This window comes from Otolemur garnettii, unplaced genomic scaffold, assembly GCF_000181295.1.
Source record: "Otolemur garnettii isolate 467f Iridium unplaced genomic scaffold, OtoGar3 scaffold00002, whole genome shotgun sequence".
NCBI lineage: Eukaryota > Metazoa > Chordata > Mammalia > Primates > Galagidae > Otolemur > Otolemur garnettii.
Window position 1 is genome coordinate 30449638 of NW_003852397.1, and position 12405 is coordinate 30462042.

The following is a 12405-nucleotide window of genomic DNA, read 5'->3' on the forward strand; positions in this document are numbered from 1 at the left end:
TACTATCTTCCAGGAAGACTGGCTAAAAATCTTTTCATCTTCCTTTCACCACTTAACAAAAATAAAGTGTTGCTTTTCAGGATCCTATGACCCCTACTGCCTTATATTGTAAGTCAACCTTACTAGACTGTCAGCAATGTGAAGGAAGGAAGGAACTTTGTCTTAACATTTCTATATTTCTATCACACAGTACATCAGCTGGTATATAGGATATGCTAGCCTCCTAATTTGTTTGAATAAATAAAGGACTATAAGAACAATTTAGTAAATTTAGTGAACATGGACTTCACTGATACAATGAAATTCTAGGTTTGTGGAAATCAAAACAACCAGCCAACTTTAAGAAAAACCAGTTTCCTTAAGAGAAATACTACTCACACACATCAGAGCGCACAGCATATCGACTGCCGCATGGATTACTCCATTGTTGCTCCTCTTGAGTGCTTTTACCACCTTCACTCCTAGACGCTCCCGAAACCTTTTGCAACAAAAACATATAAAAGCAGTATCAGAACATTATTATTTATTAAAATATAACATATGTCATCTTAAGTTTCCATTGCATTACTGCAGCCATTACATATTCTGAATCCCACCCTTGAAACATCAGTTTTCATAATAGTTTTTTCTTAGGGAAGGAAAATTCCTTTTTTCAACTTAACACAACTTATTTATAATCCACCAACTTATGGCCATATATGTATTTACCAAACAGGAAAAATATATGAAGCTGCTTAAAAGACATATGAGATGTTAAAACTTTGCAGTGAATATCCCCACAGAATACTGAGATCAAAGGATTCCTTTCTAAAAAACATCACATTTCCAAATCCAGAGTCAGAGACCAATACAGAATGATTCTAGAAAGAGTCATAAGGTAACAAAAAACTTACAACACCTGAGACTAATAAATGACATTTTAACCCCTAAATGGAAATTATATTCCCTCTCTGATCTAAACTAGGAAGGTCATACCTTAGGACTCTAGTCATGTGCCATCTCCTCCAGGATGCATTCTACCCACCCCGACCACTTTATCCACCTCATATACTTATCCCTGTGAGAGAGTCCTATAACTCTCCTTATACACATGGGTTGCACTTTATACAGTATCTTCTTCTGGTACATTGTTAGCAATAATGGACTAGCGAAAGAGAGGGAAATTTTTAAGATTAACTAAAACAAAAAAATATGTAATTTCCTATTCAAATTCATCCAAATGAGTAGTATTACTGGTGAGTACAGGACCAGTATCCCACTTTAGATCTATTTGCCATCCTTTTTCATTTTTTATCAATAAAAGCTATCATATCATCATATAAAAGGAATCAAGTTTAGTAAGACCTAAAAGGTAAATTGTTCATTTTTTGCTATTCTGAGTTATTCAAATTCTCTAAGAGAAGTTAAGTTATAGAAGACAACTTACTTTGGAAGCTGAGTGAAGGCTAGAAAACCAGCTTTGGAAGCTACAAGCCTCCTCACAGCCTGGAACTGACTCTCGAGTTCTGGATTTGAAGAAACAACATCTCCTTCTTGGGATAACAAAGCTGTTATGGCATTATTGATCAATTTTTCTTTGTTTTCTGAGAAGAGACCCTAAGTGAAAGAAGAATATTTCAAAAAGGTTTCCATACAAAAAGTTAATGATGAACAAATTATGATATAATTTATCTTACATCCTGTGTTACTGCATGTAGAACACCACTGTATGAAATATTAGCATTGAACCTGAATACAGCATCTGCAAAATTGCCATCTGTAAAGAGACAAAAAGGTTCAAAAAGTTTTATAGCCTAAGTCTTAAAATTATTATAAAGCAGATGGAAGGAAATGAAATTACATTTTAATCAATACTTACTTGGAGGTGTAGCTAAGAACCTGAGATGAAGGCTCTCTACCTCCTCATCAACAGGCATGCTGAGTAACCCCCATCGCTGACCTTTATGGGTCGATGTCATTTTTACACAAACATCTCTGTTACCAGAGGCTCTTACTCCATCCAGCAAACTTGCTAATAAGGAGTCTCTAAGCAAGGTTAAAGGTAAAAAGGTTTTAGGATTGATAATAAAGAAGAATTTTAATTCAGAAAGCAGCATAAGCCCTTTAGCCACCTGTTAGGGACATAGCGTTGGTACAAAGAGAATCACAAAGAGCAGGGCTTTAGGAAACGGCCTGGAGTTGTAATACTAGTTCTTCATCTGCTACCACGTGACCGTATATAAATTACTTAAGCACCACAGCTTACATATCTTTTTGTTTTAAGATTATTGCTAATAGCTTTATTCAGGTCTAACTCACAAGAAACAAAATTTGCCCAAATTAAAATCTGACAATTTTTTTTTTTTAAATAGGATCTTGCTCTCTTATCCAGTCTAGAGTGCAGTGGTGTCACTATAGCTCACAGCAACCTCAAACACCTGGGCTAAAGGAATCTCCCTGCCTCAGCCTCCTGAGTAACTGGTACTAAAGGCACAGGCCACCTTATCCAGCTAATTTTTCTATTTTTTGTAGAGATGGGGCCTTGCTCTTGCTGGTCTAGAACTCCTGGTCTCAAGCAATCCTCCAACCTTGGCCTCCCAAAGTGCTAGGATTATAGGCATGAGCCACTGCACCTGGCCTAATGTACTAAAAATTATCAATCAACAATCATCATAGCTTGGCGCCTGTGGCTCAAGTGGCTAAGGCGCCAGCCATGTACACCCAAGGTGGCGGGTTCGAATCCAGCCCGGGCTGCCAAACAACAATGACAGCTGCAACCAAAAAATAGCTGGGCGTTGTGGCGGGCGCCTGTGGTCCCAGCTACTTGGGAGGCGGAGGCAGGAGACTCGCTTGAGCCCAAGAGTTGGAGGTTGCTGTGAGCTGAGATGCCACGGCACTCTACCCAGGGGGACAGCTTGAGGCTCTGTCTCAAAAAAAAAAGAAAAAAGAAAAAAACAATCATCATAATCCATTTCTGATACACTTTCATGACCCCCAAAAGTTTGCTTGCCCATTTTCAAAAACCTCCCCAGACCCAGGGAACCACTGATGTGATTTAGTCTCATTCTATTTAGAGCAGCATGAAAAAATGACCTGAAAAGTAAGAATTGCCAATCTCGTGGCAATGGCTTACTACATAAAGGAAGATCTAGTCATTCACAGTGTAACAGCAATATACACGTTTACTTTATGAGTTACAGCAGCTCACAGGTTTTTACAGGAAAACCTTATGGTACTTTGGATTATGAAAACTGAAAGTCATTTTAAATGTGCAATAAAATATCTTTCCCCAAGTTAAATAATTATAAAGTTCTAGATTATACATCTTTGCTTTTCCTTGGTAATCAAGTACTTTGCCTTGCATATGTTGGAATCTCAAAAGCACAATGAATAAAAAAATACCTTTCTGTTGAAGAGTATTTCCGCACTTGCCCTTTTATAAATTCAATGGTAAAAAGTTGTGGATTTTCTGAGTCACAAACCAATGCAAATACCTAATAGAAACAAAATATAAGTTCAACAAAAAATGTTTAGGTTTATGATACTTCATAACAAAAACTATACGCATCATTTAGTTTACAAAAGTCAATTATAAAAAAATGTGACTTGTTTACTGTATCACAAATCTCAATCAAAGTCTCATATAAAACTATTGAATAACAAGTTCCATCCTCTATATACTTGGAAAATAACATTAATAACAGTTACTGTTTAAGATCAATAAATACAAATGTTAATTAAATACAGATTCTACCTGTTCCACATTCTTGAAACAGAGTAAATATTAAAAAAGAAAATTATCCTAGCTTAACAACAACAACAACAATCTCATTTAAGCTAATAATGCTGAAACTTACTTCTCCTAAAGGCTTCAATGTTGCAATATTATAGGTTGCTGGATCACGTTCTACTAAACAAGTTTCTGTAAGAGCTAGAACTCTTTTTACAGGTTCCTTCAAATAATAAAATTGAGACATATTACAAAGTTATTTTTTAAAGTATGAAAATCAGATGAACAAATTTTTTATTTCAATATATGAGCCTTACCGAATGTCTAGGTGATATTTTTTGGACTACAAACTCTGCTAAAGACGTGATGGATTCATCAGTGCTATATTTTCCAAAGCGAAGGTTTAAATATTGCTCAAACTCTAAAGGTTCTTTCCTGATCCGCAATGAAATACCAATGTAGTTGCCAGCATGGTCTATTGCACTTCTGATAATCTCTTCTCTTTGCTCTGATGCAAATAAATGCTACAAAAATTTTCCGAATTTAAAAGTCAGGGTTTCAACAATATATGACCATATTGAATCAACTCATAAGAAAGGGACTAAAGTAGCAATTTTAGAGAAAAAAGAAGCAAATCTTACCATCAGAGGTAAATAAACAGTGTATTATAGTTGAAAGGCTTACTAAATTATATCACAAATTTCAGGATGCAGAGCATTACAACTCACTAACTGAATAGAAGTTATCTCCTAACTTTTCAGGGTCCTGTCCTTATCACCTTGTGCAAAACATCATACTGTGGCTTCCAAGGAGGCGTCCCAAGGGATCCCAGCCCAGCCCTCAGGGGTGGTGGGTACCTTATGGGCAGGATTCTCTTCCCACAAAGGCACCTGATTTAATCTGTTTTATATAATGGGAATCCTCCCAAGATCGTGTTGAAGAATGTTTACATATTTATAAGTCACTGGCCTGTTGATGTTACAAACCAACTTCTAGGGCTATAAAGGTTAGGATAAAGCAGAAACTACTCAGCCTGGAAACTAGTCCAGGCTGAGTAGTTTCTACTCTATCCAAAATACCTGGTAACATTAGTGTTTTTATTTCTTACTGTTTCAGATTTTAGAATGTTATGAGCACACCAAATCCAAAAATCCAAAAATCTGTATACATCACATGACCCAGCCACCCATCATTCTGTTTATTTCCCTTTTGCTGCTATCTACCCACTTAGGTAGTTAAAAGTTTCCCTGATACAGAGAAAATGATATTTTATCTATAAAACACTAGATCTTGGAGCAGTATTCCTAGACACTAACGTAGCTACAGGAATTAAAATTCTAAAGAGAAAGGAATCTTGCAAATAAATTCAATTGAGCCTCTCTATATGAAAACTTTATTACTCATCCTTGAGATCCAGAATTTAAATTTTATTAAGACAAGCAGGGTATTTCTAGGATGAACTATATATGAAAAAGCTGAACTAAATATATATACAATAGTGAACTGTATATGAACTATATACATTTAGTTCAGCTTCTTCTTCTTTTCTTTTTTCAGAGACAGAGGGTCACTTTATTGCCCTGGGTAGAGTGCCATGGTATCAGCCTACTTCATAGCAACCTCAGACTCCTGGGTTCAAGTGACCTGCCTCAGCCTTCTGAGTAGGCAGACAACCTTCTGAGACTACAGGCAACCACCATAACGTGTGGCTAATTTTTCTATCTTTGGTAGAGATAGGGTCTTACTCCTGCTTAGGCTGGTCTCCACCTCCTGAGCTCCAGTGGTCCTCTCACCTTAGCGTTTCAGAGTGTTAGAATTACAGGTGTGAGCCACATTGCCCAGCTATAGTTGAGTTTCTATTACTGATTAACAGTCATGGAAAGGGTGTCTCAGCATTTTAAGTAGTTTCTATTATAACCCACAATTTACTTTATATAGTTCAGAATTTCAAGACAAAAATATGAAATAATTCCAAACAAAGTTTCAACAAATACTGAGATTTCAGAGTATCTGAAATACTCAAAGTATTCGGTTTACAGAATAGCTGGGCAAAGGACAGAAGACACTAAAAAGATTTAAAGTTACTTTTTCAAAAAAGGCTTATAAACTTTTAGGTAAGAATAATGTAAATGAAAACAATAACTGTAACCATCATCATTAAGTCCCATTAAGCCATCCACCCTGTAAAGCATTATACAACAATTATCTCACTGATTCCTCACAGAAAACCTATGAAGTACATTACACTTTCCACCTTTTCAAGAGCAGCAAATTGGGTTTCAAGCCTAGGTACCTTTGATACCATAGCCTGCCTTCTTAATACGATACTTAACTTCCCAGAAGACTCATGATTTCAAAATAAAGGGCAAAAACTTTGCTTTCTTTCAAATGGTCATGTCCCTTTATAAGTGTTTTAAGAGTACTACTTACCAATCTACTAAATCCTCCATAAAGTATACAAAATCCTCCTTGATAATCAGACAGATCTACAAAGCCTTCAATATTTCTATAGTCATAGGAACAGAGTACTCTGTTGGTTGCAGGATTAATTTGGTCAAAGCCTCCAGGAGTTACTTCCAAAATTACAGGTTTTCTTGTATCACTCCAGTGATGCTTATAGCAATTATATCTCTAGAGAGAGAAACAGATTATCTTTAAGGTTCATAAAATAAAATTACCATAAAGTTACACTTAATGTTTTATCAGTCACTGCTAAAACCCAAAACCAAAATATCATAAATACTTAGAGCTACAATCCAAATTGTTAAAAATATTTATTTTAGCTATATAGGAGAGTATGTTTAATTCAGGGGTCCTCAAACTTTTTGAACAGGGGGCTAGTTCAGTGTCCCTCAGACCATAGGAGGGCCGGACTGTGGGCCCAGGGACGAGTCAGCTGCTAAGCAGGACAGGCAGCTGTGGCAAAAACACCCAGCGGGCCGGATAAATGTCCTAGGAGGGCTGCATGTGGCCCGCAGGCCATAGTTTGAGGACACCTGATTTAATTTAATAATGTTCACTCTCACTGAAAACAGTATGTTCTTTTTTTTAATTAGCCGTCTTTGGGTTACAATTTTTGTTAAACAGTTTTGGGACACTCTATATAAATGTATAAAAAAAATCCTACATATAAATGTATTTTGAAAAAGTTATCAGGAAAAAAAGATTTCGACTTTTATTGATGGATTCTTTTAATCCAGGTTACATACCAAAAGAGTCACATTTCAGGGAGTTTCAAATTCAAACAACTTGAGCTGCCTCAGTATATTAATGTACATTTTATTTCTGCATACAGAGAAAAAGTTGAAGCCTAAATTTCACCTTCATCTTTTCTAATCATACCATCATATTAAAGAGTGTTGGTCACCTTAGCAAGTAAAATTTCATTTAGATGATAATGTTCCTTTGTAAATTAAAGTAGCTGAGAAATCAGAAATGATCGTTACAGTCTATACCAGTGGTTCTCAACATGTGGGTAGGGACCCACAGGAACTATATTAAAGGGCCGCAGCATTAGGAAGGTTGAGAACCACTGGTCTATATCCATTTACTACCCAGTTTTATCCGAAAAAAAAAAAGGGGGTTAATGAAGGCTGCTAGGCAAAATTATGCGATACAGAAGAAAATAAATTTAAAATGAAGAAACAACGCACCAAAGACTAAATAAAGACAAAGTCTCAGATGTATAATGAATATCCCTTCCCTCAGCCAAATACCACAAAGTTTTCTACCAATCAATATGAAGACAAATACATGGTCAATTACATAATTCTTAAGTTAAAAATAAATTGGTTGCTCTAGAGTACAACCATTTCTAATACTGAAATAAGAAAAAAATACTCTTCCAGGTATTCAGAAAAAAGGCATTTAGTAACAAATACCTTCACTAACATCCCAACACTAAACTCAGCAATGACATCCACAGGATATCACATCAAGTCCTCTCAACACTATTGATCTATGTGCTACACACAGTATGGTTCCATAAAAGCAATTCTGCAAAAAGACAAGAGGGCTTACATGTTAGCCCAAGAATATATTGGTTCTGAACTAAGGGATCAATCAATTCCACACCTCTATGGCAGGAACAGGAGTGGAAAGGAGGCCACTAAAATGGTGATACTGTCCAAACTATGCCTGTTTACATGCCCCAAACTGACTCTGTGAGGCGCTACCCTTTCCTCCCAGCTGATCATCAACTGCCATTAATGAGATGTGCTGATAACACACTATTATCCCTCAGGATTGTAGGGAGTAAGCAAGAAGGATTTGGAAATATACTCTGATTTATAGTATATTTACAGGAACTCGAGGTGTCAGAGCCAAATTCAACTAATGAATTTGTTTAGCTAGCAGAGCATATGAGGTAGAATCTAAACTTGTTTGTAGGAAGGTACAGGTGCCACTTTGAACCCCTTATTCTTTTTTTTTTTTTTGAGACAGAGCCTCAAGCTGTCCCCCTGGGTAGAGTACCATGGCATCATAGCTCACAGCAACCTCCAACTCCTGGGCTCAAGCAAGTCTCCTGCCTCCACTTCCCAAGTAGCAGGGACCACAGGCGCCCGCCACAACACCTGGCTATTTTTTGTTTTGTTTGGTTGCAGCCATCATTGTTGTTTGGCGGGCCTGGGCTGGATTCAAACCTGCCACCTTAGGTGTATGTGGCTGGTGCCTTAGCCACTTGAGCCACAGGCACCAAGCCTGAACCCCTTACTCTTGACGTAAAATTAGGTGAACTATCTTTTAGGTGATCTTCTGGAGAGATACTGTTTTCTACCACAAAATTTTGAAAAACTTAAGTGGCTGAAGTTAACAGATACAAAGGGAAGCTTATAAACAAAATCTGTAAGCATGTTTTTGAAAGTGGTTGTCTCCCAAACACATGAGATACACACAAAACTCGCCTGCTAACATAAAATAATTAAGCACACTCAGTCATGATTTACAGAGATTTGACCGTGGCTCATCAAGAACAAGAAACAAGCAGCTTGCCAGTTGCCATTAAGCTATTTTAAAAGGCTCCTGGGCAACCAGCCAATTGCTAGAGTTGAAGTCAGTGAGGCTTCTGGAATGCTAAAATAAGCAAAATATCCATAGAAAGGGTAAGGGCTTAAAGACGGGAATGGTGCTGCCAATATATCAGAATTCAGTTCCTGCCTTTTACCAGAAGGCAGGGTTTTGAACAGTGCTATAAGTTTAGGCATTATTTTTCCCCATTATAAAAGTAATACCTATTCATGGAATAAAATTCGGTATGTCAAGAGAATGGAAAAAAGCATAAATTCACATCCTTCCTCCCCAGAAATTTCTGAATTAGTTTAAATGCTACTGTTACATGACTAGGGAAGGCTTGGGAAAGTTAAAAGTCCAATAAGCTACTGTGACTTCTCCAAAGCTGGCAGTGCACCATGCCAAGCTTCAGAATGGGACAGATCCAGTACATGAACCTGAAGTAGGACAGTTTAAATACGTTCAAACCTTCTTAAAATTTTCATATTTCTGGAATAAGAAACTCCAACACCAAACTACTGCATGTTCCAACAAGTATTATCAGCAGGGTGAAGCTTACTGGTATTACTATTTAGAATACCACATAAAAGGGGCAGCGCCTGTGGCTTAGTGAGTAGGACGCTGGTCCCATGTATCAAGAGTTGGCAGGTTCAAACACAGCCCAGACCAAATTGCAACAAAAAATACCCAAGCGTTGTGGTGGGAGCCTGTAGTCCCAGCTACTTGGGAGGCTGAGACAAGAGAATCACCTACACCGAGGAGTTAGAGGTTGTTGTGAGCTGTGACACCACAGCACTCTACAAAGGGTGATAAAGTGGGACTCTGTCTCTTTAAAAAAAAAAAAAGAAAGAAAGAAAAGAAGAAAGAATACTGCATAAAGACTGAGTGGTTACAGCATTGTTTTTAATGGTCCACAGTTCTGTTCTGCCTAATACTTCTTTTCCATCCATTTAAAATTCTTCATATTTGAGTTTCCTATTAAACTGTATCATCTATTCCATAGTGTCAGGAAATATTAAAATGTTTTCTTCTTTCCTTTTGGCTTTTTCCTTCTAGCTTCGTCATAAAAGGAACACATAGATTATGACATGATTTCTACAATAAAGGTCAACATTTGCACAAATAAAAATACATATTAGTAAATGTTAAATATTTACCCTTCCTGTGATTTTTCCCTCTGAAAAATCAGTTCTAAATCTCTGAAAGAGAAAACATAACCACAGTTTATGACATAACTACAGTTTATGACAGCAGACTGGTAAGGAAGGCTCAAGGTTCGATCTTTCCTACTAAAACAAGTAAACCGTCAACTTAGTAAACTTGATACTCGACAGCTGTGTTAGTTACAGTTTTAAGAATATTTAGTAAAATGAGTATGGAACTTTATGAAGAACAAGATAGATTAAATACTCAATGCTTTGTCCTATATATGCATTTTTAAAAAGACTAATAAAATATCAAATATAAAAGATTTTCCAGCCTTTCTGTCAGAGAAAAGGAAGCCTCACAGTGTCAAGTTAAAGGTCAATAAGAAAAAATAAGCACAGTGGGGACAGGGGGTGAGACGTTAATTTCTGTACTTACTATTTAATTTTTTTTTAAAAATGTAGTTTATGAACATAGAACCTTTCTTACCAATGCTTCTGTAAGAAGTTCTGTTCTGTGCTCTGTTGAAAATTTTAAAGTTTCTGACTTTTTTCCACTGCCTTTACGAAATGTAAGGTTGAACTCTGTTCCTTGTCCTTTTCCAACAGGACTGATACTGCAAATGTCTCCATAAGGCCACTAACCAAAAAAAAAAAAAAAAAAAAAAAATCACTTTTAACTGCTGCATAATACATGTGTAGAAAACTACCTTTTTTGTATGCCTTTAAGTTCATAATCACTGATTCAATGAGCAAAATTTTATAAAACAGAGATCAAGAAGTTAGGTCCCATAACAATTATATAACAAATTATTTTAAAGGTTTTTAGTCAGAGACAACAAATTTTACATAAAAGAGGCAGCTGCAACTAATAGTAACATCAGAAAGTTATACCTTGAGAGCCCCAAATTAAGCACATTCTCCCCCTCCCCTTTATTTATTTTCGGTGCTGAGTGCACAGCATTATATAAGCATATCGATTGTTTTCAGATTTGACATTTCTATCCTAAAGTACTGACTTCAGGCCAACAGGTAATGAGTCATAGCTTGGCTTTTAAAATTCAATGGCAGTTCATATAAATACCTAATAGTTTCTAACATGATTACCTGATTTGTTACTTCTAAGGTATTGGGATTATATGTAGTAATCGCATGGGTTCCAACTGAAAAGACACGCTTATACCTACAGAGAAATACAAGGGCTTAAATTTAGTTTTAAATAAAGAAAAAGACATTTTATAAGAAAATATACAGTATCAACATGAAAGGAACATTTCTATAAATAAATAGTAATGTGTTAGGTTAATAGTGACTAAATATAGCTTAGTTTTATAGTCTCACATTTTTAATGTTCTAAAATGTCGTTTGTACTAAACTTCACCATTTGTTTTACTGTAAATAATTAAGATCCCTAAGTACAAAAGGATGACTTGAGCAATCTTGTATTGTTTGTATAAATTAAGTTGGCAAAGCATCAGCTGAGGATACTAAAGGATTCCAAATGGGAAATGTTTACTTTAAAAAAAAGATACTGCACACTACTAATTCTTTCAAAATATCTTTTCCACAAACCAAGATGGAAAGGAAGGAAAGGCTATGGCCTGCAACTGGCCAGTCACAACCATATCCTGGAATGTTAATAATTTCTACTTGAGCAACTACCTATTACATCTAAGTGTTGCAATTTTATCAAAGTAGGAAGCCTACCCCACAAACAGCAATTTTCACTTCTCACTTTACTTCCCTTAAGTAAAGTAACATATTGAAAGAGAAAAACCATTTGGATATCAGTAATCCTTTAAAAGAGAGAGGAATTCACAATGATAAAAGAGGAAATTGAATGAGAAAAACTTATTTAAAATTGAAAATTATTCTTTGGAAATAAAATTTTAAAATGGGTAGAACATTAGCTAGTAGAAGAAATGAAAAAATGTGTATAATTCCATGCTTATAAGTTAAATCAACCTCTATATAGGTGAATTTTAGAAAGCTGTAAAGAAGACCTCGAAAAGCATCGGGCTCAAACAATTTCAAGGGCAAAGAAACTTAAGAGAACCACGCAATTTCCAGGGAAGGTGGTTTCTCAATTCTTTTAATGATATTAAAATCTGATAAGAGGGGCAGCGTCTATGGTTCAAAGGAGTAGGGCATTGACCCCATATGCCAGAGGTGGCGGGTTCAAACCCAGCCCAAGCCAAAAACTGCAAAAAAATTAAAAATTAAAAAAAATAAATTAATAAATGAATAAAATCTGACAAGACAACACAGTAAGAAAAAAAAAAACAACCTACTTTTAAAACAAATACTAGCAGTAAGAATCAAGGGGCATATTATAATAGTAACATACCATGATCAAAGAAAAAAGTTTACTTAAGGCAGAGCTCAATATTTTAAAAAAATCTAGTCGGCGCCTATAGCTCAACCGGCTAAGGCGCCAGCCACGTACACCTAAGGTGGTCGGTTCGAATCCCCAGCTCGGACCGCCAAACAACGACGGCTGCAACCAAAAAAAATAGCCGGGCGTTGTGGCAGGCGCCTGTG

General features: G+C 36.2%; 1 protein-coding gene across 1 annotated transcript in view; it reads right to left on the reverse strand.

Annotated features, from left to right (window-relative positions):
- The window catches only part of DNAJC13 (DnaJ heat shock protein family (Hsp40) member C13), a 129383-nt gene that overhangs the window by 84109 nt on the left and 32869 nt on the right, over positions 1-12405 (reverse strand). Inside the window, exons 3-13 of the mRNA XM_003781698.2 lie at positions 10972-11047; positions 10355-10504; positions 9877-9918; positions 6140-6340; positions 4027-4233; positions 3837-3932; positions 3382-3473; positions 1859-2025; positions 1677-1756; positions 1427-1596; positions 379-478 (exon numbers count right to left, since the gene is read on the reverse strand). Of these exons, the coding sequence (XP_003781746.1) occupies positions 379-478; positions 1427-1596; positions 1677-1756; positions 1859-2025; positions 3382-3473; positions 3837-3932; positions 4027-4233; positions 6140-6340; positions 9877-9918; positions 10355-10504; positions 10972-11047 (1381 nt within the window). The remainder of the gene's footprint in view (positions 1-378; positions 479-1426; positions 1597-1676; positions 1757-1858; positions 2026-3381; positions 3474-3836; positions 3933-4026; positions 4234-6139; positions 6341-9876; positions 9919-10354; positions 10505-10971; positions 11048-12405) is intronic.